This window comes from Salminus brasiliensis, chromosome 16, assembly GCF_030463535.1.
Source record: "Salminus brasiliensis chromosome 16, fSalBra1.hap2, whole genome shotgun sequence".
Lineage (NCBI taxonomy): Eukaryota > Metazoa > Chordata > Actinopteri > Characiformes > Bryconidae > Salminus > Salminus brasiliensis.
In genome coordinates, this window is record NC_132893.1 from 17,518,463 (window position 1) to 17,542,851 (window position 24,389).

Sequence of the window (24,389 nt, forward strand, 5' to 3'; positions counted from 1 at the left end):
AAAAACAGTCTTTGTAATGTACACAAACATCTCTTATTCTGTGAAAGTCACAAACACAAACAAGCAGATGTCCTATAGTACCGTTACTTTAAAGACACACAGTAAGTCTGGAACAAACAGTACATAGATTGTCCAAGATGCCCTTAATCCGGATCCTAAGTGAACAGTGAATGGCCAACTGTGTCAAAGAGAGCAGCTCATATATAGGCAAAATGATAGCCCCCTTTTGTGCAGCCCGTCCGTTTGCGCTTCCACTATATTAATTTATAGATGCTGCATTATTTAGGAAGAAAAGGAGTGGCCCCGCTGCCAATAAACTCTCCCTCCTGCAAAGTTGGCTGGATGATGGAGTCTATAATTGGACTACAACTGTGAGACAAGCTGAGATCAATAAAATACACTTAATTCGACACAGCGGAAGATGTCACGTTTTTGTGGAACACGGAGTCGCAGCGGGCTGGGAGCTGGAAAGCACAGGGATAGAAGGAAGGAGGAGAGGAAAGGAGAGAAGGACCAGGCTGCTGAAAGCTGCAGCAGCCTCAGCTTCACAATTGGTCTGGGAATCAAAACATACTTTAATAATTCAGAAGAGACAGGGAGAGAGGGAGAGAGAGAGAGATCTGCAGAAGGCTGCAGATGAGTCTAAGGCAACACAGAGGCCAGGATGTGAGTCCAGAGGAGGGGTGAAAAACATGAAAAAACCCATACTGCATTAAAACCGGGCAAATCAATAGCAGCAGATATTGATTGACTGGTATGTTGTTGACAAAAAACAAGCATTTACTATTTTACCATTTTACTGGAAAGCTAAAAGTAGGTAATGTCTAATGTTGCTTCAGTATAAGGTCAAGTCAGACTGTCTGATGTCTAATGTGCTACCAGTATAGCTCCACTATGGGCGCGAGTTCGAATCACGAGCCATGCCACTTTACCATCAGCATCCAGAGTCAGAGAGAGCAAAATTGTCCGTGCTGGTGGCTGGTATTGCATGTATCGGAGGAGACCGATGTGTTAAGTCCTTACCCTCCTGGTGTCAGGAGCATTGCTAGTGCTAGGAGGAAATGGGTTAATTAGCAATACCAAATTGGGAGAAAAAAGATAAAATGGACTAATTATTCACCATTAATTAGTCCTAATCATTAATGAACAGAGGGTTTATCTTCAAATCTTGAAACAACAGCTGGCAGCCCTGGCAATTGGTAATAAGGAACTACAGTAGTTGTTGGGGCATCCTACATTCATAATAAGTCTAGCTGTATTTTCAGCAGGTTGACAGGGTGGATGAAGACACGTCTTTTTGAAGTGACCATAAAACAAGCTATGTTCACAAAGTGACAGAAAAGAGAAACCCACGCTGGCATTCATAACGTCAGCATACAAATGCTAAATTAAATTACTTCATCATTAGTTCAAGGAACCTTCGTATCAAACAGACACATGCTGTTAGCGATGCTACCAGAAACGTCCTAACCCGATCCACAGGATTGGGATCATGACTGATCCAGGCATATCTTAATGGAAGGGGTATCAGCTATTTTCAGCCCAATCCGGTTGCAATTTTGCAGCTTCAGCATCATTCCCAGAAGGTGGCAACACAGCTTAGAGTCTGCAGCGTGAAACAATTTTACAGTGGAAGATAAAAACTTAACATAATGTCCGTGTTTCTACTGCTTTTCCTGGACAGCAATGCGTGACGAGGCCAGTGGTCATTACAGTAGCGATGCTAACTCTGCAAAAGCGATGCTGGGCGAGCCTGTTGATTGATGTTACCGGCACAGTAGCGATGTTGGACGAGGCCGACAGTCAGCGTGGTAGTGATGCCGGGTGAAAAAAAGTAAACACAAAGAACGAACTAGATCTGATCAGTATCGGCCAATACTCAGCATTAAAGTCCTCAGATCAGATTGGGGGGCCAAGACACTTGATCAAGACATACCTTAATGCTACCCATCATTGTTAACACTAGTTAACACCAGATAGTCGCAGTATTAACCTTGTTTGATGGTGTCTCTGTGATTATAATAATACATGTGGACAAATGCCAGACTAATCTGGGGCTAATTGTAATATGGGGTGGTTTGCTGTAAGATTGTTAACCTTCACTCCTTTGTTATTTTTACCCATTTCAGTAGTGTGAGAAAACTGACTTCTATGTAATGCAAATGTGTGCTTAACTTAACATTTTCAGCATTTTGATTAAAACGGTTCAGCAACTCTAAAACTGTCCTGTACTTCTGAACAACTTCTGGACAACTGAACACACGACTGTGACTGAGGGACTAGTCCCCTTTAAAAGAATGGTGTTGTTCAAAGGTCCCTGATGCCAGAAACTAGCCTGTCAGCTGTCGTGATCGCAGACTGAGGCCTGCTTGTCACATTAAATAATATGCATAGTTGCACAACGACGCTCGTATCAACCTACACTTGCCAAAAGCCCATAGGCTCTGATGGATCTTTATGCTTTAAAGTGACACTGCGTGGGACTGCATGCTTTGTGTTCACTGTAATTTTGTTAGCGAGGCAGAGTCACACTGAGGTGGAGGCAGGGCTTCCATTTGCTGGAACAAAAGGACACAGTCAATCTCAAACGAGGCCTGATGAAATCTGCTCCCTTCCAGTGCCCCTCTGCCTGGGCATGCCTGACTGCTCTGTGTGCGTAATTGCCTCTTTTTTTTTTGGTCAGTAAATACCAAAGCTCTGTCTGTCTGTGTGTAAAGAGCTGTTTCCACTTAGAAAGACGTGAGCAGAAGTGAAAAATAAAACCTAAAATGTGGTGGTTTTAGTACAGTTGGGGCATAAATAAGTACCACGACACGACCACAGGCGCCAAAACACAACACCTGCATTTTCAACGCTGTCTGCGAGTCCTAAGGTAGCCATGGTGGCCTTGGAGGCTGCTAATTTGAGCTCTAATGACCACTAATATTGCTGCAGGAACGCTTGAGGCAGTGTCTTCTGTCAGACACGTCAGCTAGCTCTCCGGAGCACAGTGAGAAACACCACGATAAAGTTTCGCTGACTAGTAAGTAGGTCCAGAGAGAGGCACTAGGATCAATAGGCAAGGTCAGAGTGTGTTTGTAAGGACAGCCAGCCCACTGGAGACGGCCTGTCTCCGTTTTCTGCATGAATGCAACGATATAAGACTGACTGTGTGTAACAAGTGAGCCATTTGTTTTTAGTACGGTTTCAGTGCTGAATAAACAGTGATGTTATATCAGCTGACACTGAACTCAGGCCTAATACTGTCCTATGGTCCACTATAGAGAGGAGACGACCGAGTGTACTGCGATTACGTCTACACCCTGTAGATCAGAACATTTAACACTTTACACAGCAACAGATTCGCGATAAATACACAGATAGATCCCAAAGAAAACTGCAGCGCAAAAGTAGCAATACAAGTAACTAGGAATGTCCTGAACTGATCCAGTGGCTCAGGATCGGGGCCAATCCAGGCGTTTTTTTTTTTTTGTGTGTATCAGGTATCGGATTTTTAGGGTTCAGATCCACTTCCGTCCCTCAGGAGTGCCATCCTCTAGGCTGCAGTTCAACTTTTTCAAACGCTACCCTAGACAGAGTTCATCTGTGGCATTATTTCTCAGAGTAAAACAAAACAGAGCTTTATTAAAACTAAAAAGTGCGGAAATGTTACCAGTTAGCACCCAAAACGAAAGCAAAAGTTGGCCTCTAATGCTAAATCCACCTTAAATTCCACCTTAAATCGTAAGCAACAGTAAATAGCAGCTACATTGGGTATATTTTAACAGTAGAACGGAACACTAATAACTAAAATAACTAATAACTGCATTGTTTAAGGTGAAAGGGAGAGTTTGTGGGACAAGGAAAACTTCAGCTTAGAGGTATCTCAGAGCCTCGCTGTAAACGTGACGCAGCAAACAACTTACAGCACGCAGAGCAGCAGAGGATTTCAGCTCTTCAGCGCCTGTTTTCTGCCGGGTTTTTTTTGTCCACACTGCCAAAACCAGTGGCTGTAGTTATTTATTTACAGTGCAACAACAAAGATGTTATTCCATTATTTCCATTTGGAAAGCTGTAACGTTCCTCCCATCCAGTCTTTATTCTTGAATTGCGCCTGCTTAGAAACCAAACTATCAGGGAAACGCTCTGTTCTACCAGCAGAGAGAACCACCCTCCCTTATTTGGTTCTAAACCAGCTCTGAATGGGGGATTCAGAACCAAGGAGCAGGCAAATGCACACACTAAGTGATTAGACTGCAGAGCTGTAAAGGAACAGGGAGCTGAATGGTCAGGTAGGCAAGACTGTAGAGTTTAAAACGGTCATTGCTACCAAAGCAAATCAGGTTAGAATGTAGTCTGATCCTAAAAACTGTTTTACAGTGTAAAAACACTATTTTACAGTGATTTTACTGCTGTGTATTGGCACATCTTACCCAAGTTGTGTGGCTGTATTATTTATAGAAACACAAAAGATCAGATCGGATGGGATCTGTCACAGATCTGACACACAGTAGGCAAAGGCGGGGGACTGGACATACTGCCTTAATCAGATATAACAATAGAGCAGTACTGTACACACACACACACACACACACACACACACAATACTGTTTACATTAAGCTGTACAGTGTAATTTAGCACAGTTCAGTCAGCAGGATATCAGCGCTGTCCCTGCAGTAGGGAGACTCATTTTAAAGCTTTATTGCAGTGGGTAAGAAGGATCTCACGTGGCCTTCCTTAACACAGCGCTGCTTTCTCCGCCTGCCACTAAATGTCTATTAAGAACACTCTTGTGACTTCTTGACAGCCTTCAGAGTTAGGGAATACTGATCACTTCAACAAATGTCGAGGACAAAATAGCTTTAGTTACAAACTGACAGAACTTTAAACGTTTAAACTTCAGGCAGGAACAGATATCAACACAGCGAGGTCAGCTCAGGACTGAAGGCAAAATGGACACTGAAGCTGTAACAGATGCTGTAGTTGTAATTATAGCTCTGATGCCTCATCTCTGATATGGCAAGAATGATATTAAGAGATATTAAACAATAACGAATAACTAACTAACATTTACATAGTTTGTCTGGCTTTTATTTGGAATGCTCAACAACATGCTCGGTTAGGAGGCTGAGCACGTCCTCACTCGCTCAGCACAGCTGAGGGGATGAGACTAGCTGGACAGTGGGAAAGACGGAGATAACAGGCGATCTAACTGGTCCAGCTGATTTACACAGGCTATGCACAGCCTCTATGTGCAGATATCCAACACTGATATCAAACACTGAAACTCACAGAGTCATCGATACTGAACAGGATGTACGCTCGCCTACCGAAGCTATTTCACTCCCTGTGAAACATGAACTTATCCTTGCGTTCAGCAAACCAGCTAAAATAACATAAAAATAAACATCCCTTGAACTTGCTTCCAGTCCATCGCTGCTGTCTGGGTAAACAGAAACACCACTTTGAATGCTGCGAGTGAGAGTCGTGGGGGCATCCAGTGCATGGAGGGATGTAATGAATGTGTAAAGCTTTTTGTTATGAATGAAATATTGGGATCAATAAATATCTAACTGGTATAACTAGTGGATAACATGTAATTAGTGTTACAAGACTGTTGCAATTATTGTGTTTTTGGTCAGAACGCATGTCTGTAACATTACAGGTTTGGTACGGGTCAATACCGGAAAAAAAACATAACCTGGCCCAAATGAATAAGACTAACCTAGACCTCTTTTCATTGATTCTGAACATGCAAAGCTACAGGTCACTCTACCTAGTGTTGCATAGTCCCCCTGAAGTAGATGGTACACACTAAAATGTAAATGTTGACATTTACTGCTATTGGGAGTAACAAAAAGGCTTATTTGGCCATGTATTAGACAGACACAGAACCAAAACTTGACCCATCAGACATGTTGTAATGTTGAAATGCTGAGACATTTAAAAATGCCATATAAATAAATGCCATATTTTAAATATGGCATTACCTTTATGCCGCCTAACCCTAACAGAAACGGGTCAAAAATAAAGTGCAACATTTATTTATTTATTTTAATGTATATTTTTATTTATATTTTTATTATTTTATTATTAAGTCATTTCACTTGTAAACAGAACGATGAGAGATTACTAATTTTAAAAAATGCAATGAAAGTGTGGGAGTCGTTCTCTTAACCGACTGGAGGGAGAGAGACAGAAGAAGGAAGGGACAGGGGGGACAATTACTTGTAATTTCGCTGCAGTTCCCACAATGCCATGCAACAGCTTAAGGTTTGTTGTTCTGAGGGTGGAACTCCTGCTTGAGAAATTTGGTTCCACATTAAATTCATCTGGGTGCTCGGTCTACAGCTTACTGTGCACTGTGCATTCTCTGTCCTTACTGTGACTGCTTGTGCATCGTCACGCTCCAAGTGAAATGCTATGCTGTGGGTCAAGAGAGTTAAGGGGGGAGCATCATGAGGAAGATTCTTTTCACACCGCGGCAAATGTTCTTTCTTTCACTTATTGGGGAGAAAAAAGGCTTTAAAAGAAACTGGGTTTGCGAGAGCCCCCGCTGAGAACTTCAGAATCGCGTACTGCCTTTCCAATCACAACACAACAAATCCACTCAAACGTAAATCAAATGAAGTGTCACCATTTAATCAATCAAATACTTTTCCTTTCATGGCATGATGGCAACTGCTAAGGCTAATATTATTGGAAATCTGCGTCAGGTTCAACAAAGTTAGCCTAAGTACGAGAAATAGGCCTGGCCACCAAAATGAATGGAAATACAGGGTTTCCGACAAGATGTAAACAAAAATACACACACAAAAATAAATCAATAAAATAAAATAAAACAACTTCTGGAACAAGATAAAGAGGCTTCAAGATCCAAAGCAAACCAGATATGACATCTGTCAAACATGGTGGAGACACTGTGGGCCTGGAAACGTCAATCAAATGAAGTGTCACCATTTAATCAAATACGTTTCCTTTTATGGCATGGTGGCAATTTTTTATTATTGGAAATCTGAAAAGAGTTGAGCTTGCCGATAATCCCCTTTTACACTTGATCCACGCACCTGTGCTTATAAATTTGCTGTATTCTTCCAACTGAAGTCATCCCACGAGATGATCCTGTCATAGTCTGACAGCTCGGCATGAATCTTCATTCTGCTGCTTTGCTGACTGCTGCATTCAGTCTGCAACACCAAGTTCATTAATGAGCTGTGAGTCAATATGCACGGTAGTCTATAAGTAACTTGACAGTGACAGCTATTGTTCTGGCTTTGTACTACAGCACACTGGAATCAGAATGGAACATTGACTAGAAGACAGGGCTTCACAAAAACGCTGAAGAAGAAAACAGTGATGTCAATTTGTTTCTCTGTGCGATTCAGTCCTGCGGCTGCCGGTGGGGGTGTGCGCATCACAGCCATAAATGGACGCTTTTTCCACGAGAGCACGGCTACATGAAACCGTGTAGCTGTGTTTTCAACCACGCCGGCTGAAGCTTTGTGCTTCGAGTGCTGCGTGAGCATCGAGATGAGGGGTGTGTGCTGATGTGTGCAGGAGGGTCACCACACTGCGTTAAGTACTCCAGCGGCATTTCTCACTATGCTGTTGGTATAAGTCTCGGCCTGGCCACCAAAATGAATGTAAATACAGGGTTTCCGACAAGATGTAAACAAAAATACACACACAAAAATAAATCAATAAATAAAATAAAATAAAACAACTTCTGGAACAAGATCAAGAGGCTTAAAGATCCAAAGCAAACCAGATATGACATCTGTCAAACATGGTGGAGACACTGATAGATCCAGATAGTTTCTGGATATACTAGTAATCTGAAGGTGGAAACAGGCCCTGTAATAACATAGGCATGCATAGCTGCCAGTGGAACTGGGTCACTGGTGTTTCTGAGGTTCAGTAATCGCTCTCACGACAGTCTCAAACTGTTTGCAGCTATTAGACCCAGTGGAACATCACGCGAGTGTGTTTCTCATGAGGGCTTCAATCCTGCTGTATCTTGATCCTATCTTTCTTATTTAGACTCACCACCCCCCACCCCATCCCACACACACACACACACACACACAAACACACACTTCTCATTTCTCTCATGTAGAATCTATGCAGCACGTCGTCTCACAGCAGCTTCACTGCTCACTTTCATCTCCAGAGGGTAAATTCTGCTGCTGTCCCCAGGCCTTACAGAACCCTGAGAGAACCAACTCAACTCGCTCACACACTCTGTCTCACGCATACAAACACAGTCTCACACACCCGCTCTCACACATTCACAAACAAACTTACATACCGTCAGTGTCCGTCTATCTCTCTCTGTCTGTCTGTCTGTCAGTCAGTCTGTCTCTCTCACTCTTTGTTTCTCTCTTTGTTCGTCTCATCATTGGGTCTCTCACACTGTCCCTCTATGTCCCGCTCTGCCACTGGCTCTTTCTGTTGTTGCCGGGATCTTATCCGTAAACAGACGTCCAGCACTACAAGAACTCCCATTCATATTTCAACCAGTGACCGTCTCCTTATTTTTAACGTCTCTGGGTTGACTGGGTTGACATCCAGGTCTAGGACACTGTATAGACCACTATATGAGCCAGTGTGAATGTATTGTAAAAACAATGGAGGGACATGACTTCAGGGGTGACCCAAAATAACAAACAGAATAGCCAGAGTGGGTCGGTCTGTGCAGGACGTGCTTCAAGGTCATAAAAAGGGAAGAGCCTTAAATGTCTCTCTGACTTTTCCAGAGCTCCTCTGGTGGCCAATTATGGACCTGCACCTACAGAAACAAACTTACACAAACAGCACAAACAGGCACATGAAACGGAATATGACATGACTTACTGGAAGATTACTCCTTTTTACACTCAGCCCCTGTCCATATGAGACTCCCACCCCCATACACTAATAGAACTGTATGTTTCCACTGCAGCTCTGCACAGAGATTGAGGGAATTCTTATTGTAAAAAGTAACTCCTAGGGTGTCAGTGTGTCATTTCTATCTTAAGTGCGACTTGAGGAGATCAAAACGCACAATAGGCATGTACCAAGTCTCTTAATTAATCATGGGTGTGTTTTGGGCGTAACGTGCAATAAACTAATCAGCGGGTCACTTGCCGCTCCCTTAAAGAGCCAGGTGCAGTCTGACTTTGGCGGATTGCAATTTCAGTGGCACATCTCCTCACCTCTAGAATGTTATTTTATTTCGTTGATGTCGAAAGTTTGCATAGCTGGCAACTGGTACGCACTACGTCTGACTGTTGACGTCTGCCCAGGTTGTTTTCAGTCAGTGGCGCTCTGTGTTTTCCGTTGCCAAGACAGCAATACGCCAGAAATGTACCTGAACACACCTCATTTCGAGACCGCCGCACCCATCAGCGTAGATATATTCGCAGGCACTGTTGCTATTTTAACGAAGCAGGCGGAAGGCGTGAAAATAGACTGTTGGCAGGGTGTAAGATAGGGCCCTTATGGTTAAACTGGTTGTAATTAATCTTTCGTTGAATAATCTGTGGCTCACATGCGTCCCTAACCGCTCCTAGATAGCGTGAGAAATGGCACGTGATGACATCACTATCTAATCGACTATTTAATTGGCTGTCGATTTTATTCGACCAAGTCGATTGGTCATTGCACCTTTACTTGAAAGCACTGTGTAACTAGGGATGCACCGATCTGATACTAGGATCGGATATCAGTCCCGGTACTAACAAAATCAGATGGATCGGAAAATAATAATAATAATAATAATAATAATAATAATAATAATTAGTGTGATTCAAAGGACAGATCCATTCACCGATTCTCACCGGTATTCTAGGCGTCATAACCCAGGGTCAGAGTGCCCTCGACCTGTCATCAGCGAGTAATCCAGCTTGTCCTCCATATAAAAAGAACCGAGAAGGGAAAAGCTGCTAGCTCCTCTTTAGTCTCACAGACTTTGAATTTCAAAATAAAAGTCCTGGGCCCAGACAACACTGTGCCGAGGTCCAGCACAGTTACTAATTTTAGTGACAAATAAGCAGAAATTGGGTTAATTGATATCTGTGTTCATTTATTTTAGTTTGTTTTTTCAAAGTTAGTAAAGTAATCATTATGTCAATCCTGATGCCTTAAGCCTCTGCCCCAACAATGATATAGGATAGGTATCAAGTATCGGTGGATACGCAAAGTTCATGTATCGGGATCAGTATCGGAACAGAAGAAAATGAATCGGTACATCTCTATGTATAACGCCTCATGTTTGTGCAAAATCCTGGGGGCTTAATCATTGTGAGGTGAAATAATAGCTCGCTCTCTCAGCACTACTTAAAAACACAGCTTAGGTGTAAGCGTGTTTCCTCAGAGCTGTGTTTGTTCAGAGCTCATCACTGTGCTTAACTCATTAGAGATGATTTACAGACAGGTATTGACCTGGATATCACAGTATTCTGAGAAGTAATTTGCATCATTTCATCCAGGCATGTATAATTCAGAGTCTTTTGTCTGGGTGCTTTTTTAATATCATGGGACATGTGTGGTTTTACTTTAGTTTATAGCCAGTGTGAGTACCTTAACCTGCATGTGTGCAGCCTTGTAGATATGTGTATAATATCTGACAGTATAAAACAGAGATAGTCTGAAACTATTTGGTGATCCTATGCAGTCTTAATCCATGCCTACATGAATGCTTGAACTAATGTTTATGAACTTGGCCCTACTTCTTATGGCTAACATGGGGCTAGATGGTCTTTAGAGATGTCAGCTAGCTCAATTAGATCTCTATGAGAACCTCTGACTCAGTTTACAGGTTTATTGGGATGTTTTATCATAGCGCAGACAGAGGCTGCATGCATGCTGTAGGCATGTCTCTTTCCAAAAGGAGTGGACATAGTGTTGGGCATTCCAATAACAAAAAAATGGCCCAGTCCCCTTGGCATTGGACTTTGTGTAACATATCCCATGAACTCAAACAGGTTTGTTATCTGAATGCTGAAGGGCTAATGTAGGATGTTGTTCCTGCCTGGCAAAACCCATACACTCCCGTGAGCCTGGCTACCACAGCGACACTCCCGTGCACACACACAAACATGCAAAGCCCTATATCTATATCCACTAAGAGCTCTACTTAAAACTCTCCTCCAGCTATCACTCTCATTTTCTCTCTCTCTCTCTCTCTCTCTTTCTCTCTTTCTCTCTCATTTATAACCATCAGCTCTCAGACAATAGTATCTATTATAATCAGACAGAGAAAGCCTCTTCAGATGGACTGCCCTGGCTGTTGTTATGAGTGTCTCTAGCCTGGTCCCACAGCACCAGCACACACTCGCTCTCATCTCCAGAGTGAACACGGCCAGCAGCACACACACACACGCGCACACGCACACACTGCTCAGTTACACAGCAAGAGAAACACACTGGGCTGCACTGTATCTATAAGCTTCAATCCTGCTGCTAAACACGGCTCATATCTGTTTCATCTATCAGACCTGACGCCTGCAGCCTTGTGATCCTGTGTGCGTGCGCGTGTGTGTGTTTAATAAGTCTTCGAATAACACCGCTTCCTCCTTCCGTCCTGACCCTGAAAGTCTATGCGCACAATTCATTTTAGATTTCATCACTCCCTCAACAGAGCTCCGTGGGGGATAACAAGTCCAATCAGACTGAGACTTTCAAATTTAACACAACCACCTATTCTAAAACGGAAAACAGCACATAGGGAGCATCAAACTGCAGCAAGCTCTCAGCTGGCTAGCGCTCCTGAATATGAACCATATATTGGCAAATATATGCATTTGTGTTTGTGCATGGGCTCTCTGCACATAAATATAACTTAAGGAACTGCACTACCTCAAGAGCTCTGCTCGCTACAACAGCCTTTGCATCCAGAAAAGCACTTAAGCCGTACCCAGACAGTGCGAGCACTTAGGCAAGACCCAGAGAGTAAAAGCAGTGTGCGAGACGTTGTTGAGCCACAGTACAATGACAGGTCTTTTCAACCAAGCATTACGACTGGGCCAAAACACCAGAATCGAGTCATTTCATTTTTGTTTTACTGAAATGTATTGGACTGTGGCCTGTTAACCTTCCTTTTATTATGCCATTTTCTCCAGTCTCCATTTGTCTCCCACACTCCCGGCCCAACGACGGACATAGCTCTTGAAAGACCACTTGAGGTGTATGTATTTCTATGTGGTCGCAATGGCCAACAGAAATTGGTTGCTGGCTTATACTGTCAGGAGGAATTGATGCAATTCAGGGACCTTTCCGACCATTCACGTACAGTGTTTCTGCTACATATATAAAATGACTGCCACTGCTGCTTCAGAATTTTATGGAATCGCAATCACAACACTATGACGGATACAGGAAGTGGAGACACGGTTTGACGCCCAACCCAGTCTTCCAATCCCTACGCACCTGAAGAGGGAGAGAGAAATAAAAAATACAGGGAGATGGGAGAAGAGAGAAAGGCAAAATATTAGAGAGGTAGCTAATATCGTTTTAGTTAGATAAAGTTAGATAAAGTTAAAGTTAAAGGCACACCGAACATACAGTGACGCGTCCAAAAACGTGATCGTTTTCTAATAGAGGCACACGCACGTCAACGCTTGCAGGTGCTTCATCACTCCGAGCACTGTTCAATTCCACACAGCAATTTTCCAGTACTACATTAACTGACCATAAAAAGCCACTGTAGATCACTTGACTTGAAATTTACACAGATAAAGGCAGCCAGTCTTTTGGTAAACAAACAAATGCTATCTTTCAGCTCGAAAACAGCCAGTTTAGAAAGACGTAGTAAACGAATACTGATACAAAGCATGCTGAAATATGTATACCACCAAAGTCCATGTGTGTATAAAACCAGTGATCTGGACTCTATCCTCTGTTCAAATAAAACCACAAGTAAAGCAGCTCTTGTGAGTGTGATGTGATAAGGCTGTTATGATTACTGAAGCAAAATGAATTACTGTCACTGTATCTTTTGTGTGCATCACTAATGAAGCAGAAACTCACACCAGCAGAATCATACAAATTTCATTTACATGAGTCAAATATAATATATATTAAATATTAAATGGTGAAGTTAGTGTATATGAATGAATGGATCTTCTTTAGGCTGAACAGCTTAGCAGGCATCACCAATGAACAGGCTACACCAATAGCACTAATTTAGGCTAGACCAAATGACCATAAAACCCTGTAAAACTGCAATATACATAGTGAAAAATACAGGTACAAAAGAAAATGCACCACTTCTGCAATATACCATTAAAACGCCAATAGAAGTGCTAGCAAAAAATGGCAATATCATAGCATTACTTTAAAAAGTGAGTTTCGCAACTTAATATAAAATAAAAATGATGAGAAACCTATATGAATATGTTTAATAAACATATATAAATCATTCTCCTTTAGGAATCTTTGAAAGGCTCTGCATTGCATGGTATTATTCAATTAATCTCATTTATATGCTTTGGTACCCAAAAAAACACAAGAGTACTCAATACTGACAGATCTACATGTTACTGAATAAGAATCTATAAAAGCAAGACAGAAGAACAGCTCCCATATATTGTGCATTGCACACTGTGTGATCTACAGTGTTACAAGGTTGAGTTCTAAAAAAAAAAAAAAAAAAAAAAAAAAGATTTATTTTAAACTGACTGTAAAGATACATCCTTGGACGATAGCAGGCTGTCTGACTGCGTGTCTATGTGTGTGTCTGTGTAGGAGGATGCAAATGTAAAAGATTACATATATTCTGTAGAGTCCTCAGAGGCGCAGCTGTACTTGAGGGCGAAATGTAATGAAGCTATTGAAAAATCCAATATTCCAGTCGGCCACTTATATGTTTTTCCCCCTTTTTCTTATAACCATACCCTTCTCTCTGACTCTCTCGGTCTCCCACTGTTGCAAAAACAGATGTCTTTGCAAGTTAACGTGTTTGAAATGTAGCTTATATCTAATATTACATACGTTTAAATGATATCCAGACATTTTGCTTTTAGTGAAATAAGCTATTATAGCTTTTTTTGTAAAGAAATAATGGTTGAAGGAAGTAAAACTTTTAGCCAATATAGTGAAATCATGTCATAAAATCTGTTTATATATATATAATATCCTGAAATCTCCTGGCACTCCTGTTCAGAACGTCTGTTGCTGTGAAGTGTTACTGAGTAGATGATAAACTGACCTACAAAAGCATTATTTTTAATATTTAAGAGGAAAAAAAACTTGAAACCTTGAAAGTCTGATGCCATTTCAAAGCTTTATGAGAAGAGGCGGACCTACATAACTAGACAGGCTGTTTTGTTATATACACACACACACATACATAAATAAATAAAGAGTGTTGCAGATCTTGTTTGGGATTTTTTTCTATTCTTCTTTGTAAAGGGCTTCAGTTTCTGTGAGATTCTTGGACCGCATTGTATGCATTGTTCTTCTGAGGTCCAAAGTTTTTTGATGATGCTTAGGTTGGGGGACTGTGTGGGTGATGTCAAAACATTGACGTAGTCAACTGTGGATTCTGAGATGTGCTTAGATGTGATCATTATCGTGTTGTAAAAAACATATTTTATCTTTTTTTACAGACACCAGGATGTTTGCATCCACAATTTGCTGGCATATAATCAAGTCCATTGCTCCCTTTACCGGGGAAATGTTCCCTGTGCCATTGTTTGCATAACAAGTCCAAAGCGGGGATTGTAATTTTGCTTTTCTAGCAATCCTATGAGCAGTTCTCTTTTGACAGTTTTGCTTGGTATTCTAGACCTCAACTTGACCTTCATTATTTCAGTTAACCGACACTTCTTAATTATTTTATGGACTGAGGGAAAGGGCTACCTGCAAATGCTTTGCTATCTTCTTACAGCTCTCTCCTGCTTTGTGGATATCCATTCATTTAGAGTGCTAGGCAGCTGCTTGGAGGAGCCCAGTGGATACCTGGTGACTTTATATGAAACTTTGAAAACTTTGCCTTAATATGTCCCACAACTCTCTTATATGCTATAATTGAGGCACTTTGTACAAATCGTCTGCAAAAGTGCAATGTTCACAGGCTCAAAAGTAACTGGACAACCAACCGATAAGCGAAACCAAACGAAATGGAGTGTTGTTAAACAGCAGAGTCAGTCCCCTGACCTCAACAAAATGAAGGGTGGTAGGGACAGCAAACAAGCAGCAACTGAAGGCAGCGGCAGTAAAGGCCTGGTAAAGCATCTAAAGGGAGCAGAGAATATGGTTATGACCATGATTATGCTCAGGCAGTCATTAACTGCAAAGGATTTGCATCTAAATATTATATCCTATATAACTGCTACAGGAAGAGTTCTGCACCTAATACCTAGGCCCACCTAGGGAGGCCCAACCTCTTCCCTTCACCCCTGTTCATTTTAATGCTGCTGTGAGCAGAACACGACAAGCGCTACGGTCCGATACTGATGGCTTGACAAGTACAACACAGTGTACCACTATGCTCGCGGCCAATTATAGTCAGAACTACGGAAAAATTAAACAGTACTATAACGCAATACTACAAGAACTGATAAAAACCCACACCTAAGACTTACACCCAGTCCATGTCCTTCGTCCATACCAACCACCCACTGCGTTGCAAGCTCTTCACAGGGGCATCAGGAAGGCACCTCACTTCGTCAGTGTTTCGCAGAATTAAGCCCATGACACCTATGAAAGGCTCAACAGTGAAGGCTGGTGTGCCAGATCCACTCACCTCCAAACTCTCATATAAATCATGTTGGTCTGTCCAATGGTTTCTGATATTGTGAAAATGGAGGAAATACTGTCCAAATACTTAATATTCATCTTCAAGGGTGGGTTTCATCCTTTCCCACTGGACCCTTAATATCCATTTTATTGTTTATTTCTTTATCTTTATTTTTTAAGATTATTTAAGCACTCTGTCTCTCTCTTTGTGTGTGTCTCTCTGTCTCTCTCTCTCTCTATGCTGGAGAGCCGTGGATGAAAGCTGGCCCTTTGCCCTGCTCCTCCAAGGAGACTAAGACTCTCTGATTGGGGTCTAGATGAGAGAGCAGCGATATGGCCCCTTACCTCTCCTTCATGCCCCTCCCCTCTTTTTAGCACAGGCTCTCTGAGTGGCGGTCTCCTGCCCCCCTCCAGAGGGACCTGTCTGAGGCAGAGGCGATGATTGTTTTCCCTGACGTTTAGAGTGGAACTGAGAGTAAAAGCCTCATATGCTTTGTGCTCTGGCAGCGTTAGCCACTTCCTCCAGCGTTGGCTCAATGCTAACCCTGTCAGTCTGCCTGTAGGAGCGTCTGACAGCATGAGAAGTAAGACACAGGGCAGTCCCACATCGCTCTCCGGAGGAGATGCTGTTGCAGGGGCCACTCGCGAGAGTTCTTCTCTCAAAGCTGTGGGGGGGAGCAGCGAAAGCTCGCCTTTCAGATCCACTGTTGCTAAACTGAAAGAGTTCGATTGCTATTTCAACACGTCTTTATGTCAGGTTTGAGGGAAAACGAAGGCTGCCATGTTGAATCAGTGTTCCTGCTGGCTCCTGTCAAGACGCTCTTGATGTTGAAGGTGAGCAGTTTCTTTGCTTCTCCCACTGCCAGAGATCCGAACACTGGTGGGGAAGGGGTGAACGTGCCACTTTCTTATTCCTCCATTAAGTAATGTGTGATAATGAGAGCTATTTTCTTTTACTGGCACCATCCAAGAAGGGCCTCTCATCTCTTTTTTTCATTCCAAATGTAGCGTTATGGCTTAAAATATTCACAGTGACACTTCAAATAGAAAGAACGGAATCTGAATAGGGACGTTTCTCCACTTTAACTCGCCACCATTAAAAAAAGGGAATATTTTCACAGCTCCCAAAACGGTTAGCCAATGCTTTTTTTTTTTTACAACAGAGACAGAGACAATTATTAGGCCAGTCAGAGGTGTGTGTTTGTGTGGGCAGGTGTTTCCACAGGTCTGAAACAAACCTTGGGGGGGGTGGGGGTGCTTGAAAGGGGGCGCTGGGTGCCCTTGTTTATTCTTAACAATATGAACACATTTCCTTTTTGAAATGTATTCAAATTGGACTAAATGAAAATTGGATACTGTTAAAATACAGTGATGAGTAAACCATGAGTGCTGTTACCAGGCCTTCAGTCCTGCTCTTTCCTCAGTGAACGATGTAACATCATGTCACATTTTCTCTGCTTCTGGGCCTTCATGGCTGTTCCTTGATTTTATATGACACAGACAGAAGCGGTTTGCATGCTACTAGCAAACCCTGCTTAGAGCAGATCATGTGTACTGCAAAGAAAACATAGCAGAGCTACATGACAGAAAGCCAAAAGATAATAATTTACATATGTCTCAGATTTTAAATCACTGCACAGTTTGGTATCAGTTATTGTCCCAAGCCTTGTTCTCATAAATCATTACACCAACAGCCAGGAAGGAGCTGAGATTCCCCTCAAATAAAACAGCAAAACAATAAAGTCCTGGGCAGCGATCAGTATACACCCCCACTGTGTGTTCTGCAGATGTGCGTGCCTTAGCGTTTACCATTATCTCTCTTTAAAGTTAATCTTATGCAAATATCATTCAGCATCCTTTACGCCTAGCGTAGCCTGTCCTCCACAAACAACCCTTTGCGTGCAAACTCTCCTCTCCAAAGCCGGTTCGCGTCACCGCTGACCTTTCAGCATGTGATTACCCTCTTCATCCTCCCCCTATCCATTATTAATCACTCGACGGGCTACAAGACAACAGGGCCTCTGCTTGTTTTCTTCTTCATCGCCTCCTAATTATCATCGGCTAAAGACCAGGCCTTGCCACCCCTCAGATTTAATTAGCACTCCAAAGAGGGAGAGCAGGGCAAATGTTTGCAGAGAGTTAGGGTTAATCATCTGGTTTGAGGGAGAGGAAGCCGGGCTGGGGCTATTTTTACTGTACTGAGCCGTGGCGTGTGCTGGGCTGAGCCTTTACAGATGTGAGGTAAAAACCAGAGAAAAGGAGATCTGGCCTGTCAGAAGATTAACTAAAGCCTATGTCGATGGAAGACTGCTGGGAATCTTCAGCATATGGGATATTTGCAGCTGAAAACACCACAAACTCTATATCTTTAAGGATATCCTCAAAATCCCTAAAAATTATATTGTTGCTGTTCATTTAAAACAAATGATGAGAAGGCAAAATATTCTTTACTTTTATTGTCTGTTAATGCAAAACAAGAGTTTATTCCATGTCATTTGGAGCATTTCTAGTGGTCTATTCATCCAGAATTATTTACACAGCGTACAGAAGCAGCTACAGGGTTCAAACCATGGAGAAAACTAATATAGGCAAAAATGGAGATACATGTTTTTAATTTGCCAGCAACGTTATTGTATATCACGATAAACAAATTTTTTCATGCTACAATAAGATATCATCATATTGCCTAGCCCTACCTAGAAGACATGTTCTCATTCTAATGGTCACAGCATCAGTACCACAGCGCCTGTATCGCTGCCGTGCCTGCCTTGCCCAGCATTGCTACTACATCAACCACCAGCCCTGCTCAGCTTTGCTGCCATGCTGATAATACCACTACCGCAGCGATCGCTGTCCACATCCAGCATCGGCCATGCCCAGCATTGCTTCTGCATTGGCAGCATTGGCTACTGCACCGGGTCCTGGGTCCTTCACATCTAAAACCTCGGCGATATATAGTCTACATCTTAAGGCTCTGAGGGCCAGGCTTGAGTCCTTTTACTAGGCATGGTCACATGAAATGGTACATAAAGCATAATAGAGGTCATTTTATGCCACTTTTTAAAAAGTAAAAAGTAGGGGGATTTGTTGGGATCGATGTCTTTTCACAAACATTGTCAATGGTTCATTGTTTGCTTTGTGGATAGTGTCCACACGCTACCCCCACAGCCAAACATAAACAAACTTACAGTGCACACACATACACACACGCACTCACTCACTCACCAACACACACAGCCCTTCTAAGTGCCATCATTAACCGTGGGGTTTTTTCAATCTGGGGAGGAGGACACAGTTCCAGTCACAGGTGATGGCGTATGTGTGTGCGAGGGTGGAAGTGTGTGTGAAGATGATTCATTAATTGAGATACTAAACTAGGTCAACAAGCAAAACGAGTCCATTATACAGTTAACCTGGAGACATTGCCACAATCACCAGCAATAAAAAAAAGTGCTGTCATTTGATTATGTCCAGGGGTGGAAATGGTCAGGTTTTCATGAGGGAACCTTTTTTGTTCCCTCAATTGTTTGTATATTCCATTTGGGCATGGAATTTACCTTAACACAGCCAACAACTCATATAATCAACTCATTAATGATTGAATGTAGTGCATTCCCTGCATTAAACATAATAATATACTGACAGGTTTCACACCAGCTGTCGTCAACCTTTTTTGTGAAAGCTGAAAAAAACAAAAACACTCAAATTCTGCATTATATATTATTATATTAAATATAAATTTTAATTATAAAGTTAATCATTTAGTTCTTATAATGTTATGATTAAACAGGAATATATATTCTCTATGAATACATTCCTCTACAATTTGTATGGAGAGCATGAATAAATAAATAAATAATAATAATTTAAAATAAAAATCCCAGAATTGCTTCATTGTCAAACTAAACTTTCCACAAAGACCAGTTGATTAAACTAGTGCTGGGTGATATGACCTCAAATCAATATTACAATTAATTGCAACTGATGAATGATCTAAATAATGGACAGTGAATCGAAGAGGTTCTGAATGACGGTTTTGATTATTTTTCGAATGGTCCCTAGATTAAACCAATCTCACCGTATCCATTCAGTAGTTAGAGCACTGGTCTATTAGCCACAGGGTTGTAAGTTCGATATGCAGGTCCTTACTGAACTTATAAATACATCTAAATGTTAAAATGCCATTTGTGCTAGAAACTCAGAACAACCACTATTGCAAACAAAATCCTAATAACTACTGCTATACTACTGCACTTTAGACCACGAGTTTACATTTTTTTCCCTCCATGGCAAAACCAAGAAGTGTAGTTGGGTTGTCTGTGACCCACTCAACAATGTTTGAAGTAAAATAAAAAAGCTAAACCTAAAGCTTTCAGTACACCTTTGCTCAATGGATTGTGACTCAACAACCACAAGCGAAACAGCATGATAAAAGAGGCCTACATCATTACACACTTAGTGAGAAAAAATAAGATAATCACACACTTATTGGTTTCTGTATTTAGGTATTGGTATGATGCAAGAGGCTACTCTACTCTGCACTCTTATCTCAGCATAGCCATCACTGGTTTTGACCGGGAAATAACCAGTCACTAGAGGGAATCCTTTTACATGATTCTCATGTTTACACAGGCACTCATGGCAAACACTGCCATGGCGCACAAACAGCAGCAGAAGGGACATCTTGCGTGGGACCAGTTTCCCCTTCTGATCAAAAATCCATTTAAGATCCATTGAGCTCTGCTCTCGAAGATCAACAAAAGATTATGTTTCCTCACGACCCTTCACGAACAGTCCCACACTGCGACCCACCAACGGGACTTGACTTAAAGTTTGAAGTCTGCTGTTGTAGATTTTCACCTTAAACGTGTGCTTATTTGGATATCTGGCAAGTTCACAGTGAATGGCAGAGGTTTACACACTACAGTGAAGGAAAAGGTGTACCAAAACGTAATGCCACTTTGACTTTTACTCCTGGAATGGTTACATCCCATTTCTGGCTCAGTTCTGGCCCATTTACACCAGTACACAAGTATTTTTCACTGGTAGCTTACTTTAAAAAGGAGCTGAGAGTAAAGTGTAAACTTCCAATCAATCCCACATTTCTTCCTGTAAATGATGAGGAGATTCTCCTGCTGAAAAATACAACTCAAGACTGGCTTTTGCTGGTAGCTGGTTTCGGATGGTCCAAGCTGGTCAAAAAGCTGGTCACCCAGGTGAAAACATACTTTAGGCTGGTAAACCAGCTAAATGACCATGCATTTTGGTCATGCTGGTCATGAGGGTTGACCAGCTTGGTCTTGCTGGGCATGCGGTCAACCAGTGTGGTCATGCTTGGTCAAACTGGTTTTCTAGCTTAGTTAGGTTGATCATGCTTGTAGATTTTGTAGCTAAACCATCAAACTCAAAAGAAGGTAAACAGCTAAGGTGGTCAACAAGCTTAACTAGGTGGGGTTGGTTTTTTTTTTACAGCAGGAAATTTGATTAAATGTTTTTCAATTAGGAACAAAAATATATATTATTGCCATATTCTGCCCTGCATGGTTTGCTGAAATTGAAGCAAAAAGAAGAAAGTCCAAAACGCAGACCCCATCCTTGCAATACAGAGTGAAAATGTAATCCCCAGCGTAAGTATGTCATAAATTATGTAACTATGTAATGAGTATTTACATCTAAATTGTATGGCCTAATGACATTAATAGCCCTCAACTGATCATATTTGAATACAGTTCAAAAGAGCCATGTGTATTATTAAACGTTCTGGGCAATCCGCCACACTATCACAATGACCACAGGAGCACTGACAAAGGAATCCCGTCCACCCCAAACAGAAACAGTAGTTCCGTGCATGTGCCATGCTTCACAATATGCTCCAGTCAACAGTCAACCTCATCGTTTTCCCATGGAGCAAACTCTCGACAGTAATCGGATTTATCCCCTCGACCATGAGCCGCCGTGCCAGTGCCTCGTAGGCTTGGACTGTAGCCTTCCACGGTCAGGACAAGCAGCCAAAAACAGTCATAACTCTCATAAAACTCGCCGTGGTTTCTTTTTTCCTGTGTGTTTATTGTGTTTTCAAATGGAAGAGAGGATCACTGGCATCGCTGATGCGTCATGCTCTCTTTCCAGCGCACAATCAAGCCTCTCTTTCTCTCTCGCTCTCTCACTCTCTCTTCCTTCCTCCCACCATTCCATCCTTCTATCTCTCTGCACCCAGAGCCCACACACCGCCTTGCCAGGTCTGTAATGAAGAGCGAACCAAGGAGCCAGTTCACTAAGCAGGCTGTTTTAAAATCTGCCGGCGGAAAATTAGTTAAACTGCTCCGACTGTACAGAAGCTCCAGTACCTCCCAACGGCCCGAGACCTTTGTTTGCCTTTGAACAGAACCTGAATGGATGGTCAGTCAGAGCAGAATTTGCGAGTATGTACAGTATATCAATATCATCTATAAGAAGGAAAAACATGAAACCGATATGAATCATAAAATTAGCATAAAATAACATCTTCTGCAACTTCACAGCTCACACACACACACGCACACGCACACACACACACACACACACACACACACACACACACACACACACACACTGAAAGCTGCACACCTATAATCCATTCCATTAAAACCATAGACACACATATTAGCCAGCAGCAGATGAACAGTCAGTTCTTGAAGTTCATGTGATGGAAGCAGGAAACTGGCAACTCTGACAAGGGCCAGAGACGTGATGACTAGACTACTGGGGTCAGAGCATCTGCAAAACAGCAGGTCTCGTGAAGTGTTCCTGGTATGCAGTGGTCAGCAACTACCAAAAGCAGTCCAAAAAAAAAGGTCAACTGCTGGTCACAGGCACCCAAGGCTCATTGATATGATCCATGTGGGCCTCACCTCACAACGTACCTAAAGGATCCTAAAGCAGGCAACTCTGTGGGGTCCATGCAAGCAGTTCTGCTGGCACACGGGGGGGCGGGACCTCCATAATATTAAGCCGGTGGGTTTAAAGTTATGGTTGGTGTGATGGTGTATGGTATATGATAGGTGTAACACTCATTCCCAATAACGTGCATCATGGCATCTTTCTAGCTGTATTAGCTGTTGACCCCAAGTGACCCCAAGACAAATAGGAAGGGGGCGTTTATCTCCAACTATTGCTGAAATGCTCCAGGACCTCCTTTATGCAGATCAGCGCCACTCCGTGGCAAACCAACACACACACACACACACACACACACACACTGATTCCCTGGGTGAATCTTAATCATGCTATTCCAAACTTGGTCTCTGTTGTGGCAACTACAGGGTCAGCTCCCTGAGAGCCTCACCTCAGTCTACTGAACCGCTACCTGCTACTGAGCTCTCAGCACCCAAACCCGGCCTGACCCACGGCGTCAGTCGGCCGTCAGCAGTGATGAATACTGAGCAGGTCCAGCTGAGCTGGGCCGTGCTCTGCTGTAGGGGACACTGCACTCCGGATTAGGTGGAGATCTGAACACCGCCCGGACTGAGTGATCTCTCCGCTGTCTCTGAGCAGGTTAGCTACAGGGACTGCGGGCTGCAGTGCGGCACCGGCTGTGTATTTTTGAGCCACACTTATAAATAGAGCGATATGAGCATGAATATTTCATAGGGGAGAGTTAAAAGCCCCAACTTCAGCGCGCTTCCTCAGCCCCGAGGCGCGGAGCAGGTGACCGGACTGAACCCCGAGTTCCCGGTCCTGCTCCCAGGGCCGGGCAAAGTCTAAACACGGCTCGGACCAGCGGCTAAACACAAAAACACGCCTCGTGAACGGGGGTGGGGGGGGTTGGTGGTGGGGGGTCTTCCTCTTACCTCGTCTGAACATTCTGGAGATGGCGTGAACGTCTGGTATTCCCGTTCAGAATATGCGCCTCATGTTCGGCTCCTGGCTCTGCGATACTCCGCGTCGAGGAGGAGGAGGAGGAGGAGGAGGAAGAGGGACGCGAAGTTATCTGGCCCCTCTCGTCCTCAGTGTGAGTGGAACTGGGTGGAGGTCCAGATAAACATCAGAGGAGCTGACCCGACTCTCAGGTGGCGACTACAGCATCCCGTGACAACAGCGGCAGCCTCCCAAAAAACACACCGCCATGAAGAGACGGTTTAACGGCAGGACTGACTCCGGGCAGCTCCGTTAAAAACCGAGGATATGTCCAAAAGCACAGTCCGCCCGTCACGAGCTGCCTCCAAACCTCCCTCCGAGAACTACAGACAGACTGTCGGGAGGTTTGGACTCTGTTGTTGAACCGTGTGCGCTCAAAATTTTAGCAAACGCACAAAATTACACAGCCTAAGCTAAACTGTGAGACTTGGTGGAGAGAACACGCACGGACCGGATTCCTCCGGCAGGTTGAGCTAGGCTAGGCTACCTGGCGCGAGGAGCTGCTCTCTCTGTCGCTCGCGCGCTCCAGCCTCCCTCACTCTACTGAGCAGCGGCGAGCGAGTCGGAGAAGAAGAATCGCTGTGAACCGGTTCTCTGCATTTGATTCACTGCTCCAACTAAAACTTTTTTCTAACGCAGTGTTTGCTCAGCAGTGTGGTAGAATTAACGATGTCAGCATTGGTTTTTTTTCACACAATTTAAATCCACAAATTAATACATTTTATCCCCAGACACGTTCCGTTTCCGTGTGTTATTTACCTGTTTACAAGACAGCCTTGTATTTCAAGACACG

General features: G+C 42.9%; 1 protein-coding gene across 1 annotated transcript in view; it reads right to left on the minus strand.

Moving 5' to 3' along the window:
* The window catches only part of rtn4rl1a (reticulon 4 receptor-like 1a), a 180,756-nt gene extending 156,632 nt beyond the window's left edge, over positions 1-24,124 (minus strand). The window contains exon 1 of the mRNA XM_072658547.1: positions 23,530-24,124. Within this exon, the coding sequence (XP_072514648.1) occupies positions 23,530-23,542 (13 nt within the window). The 5' untranslated portion in view covers positions 23,543-24,124. The remainder of the gene's footprint in view (positions 1-23,529) is intronic.
* Between the last annotated feature and the right edge of the window lie 265 nt (positions 24,125-24,389).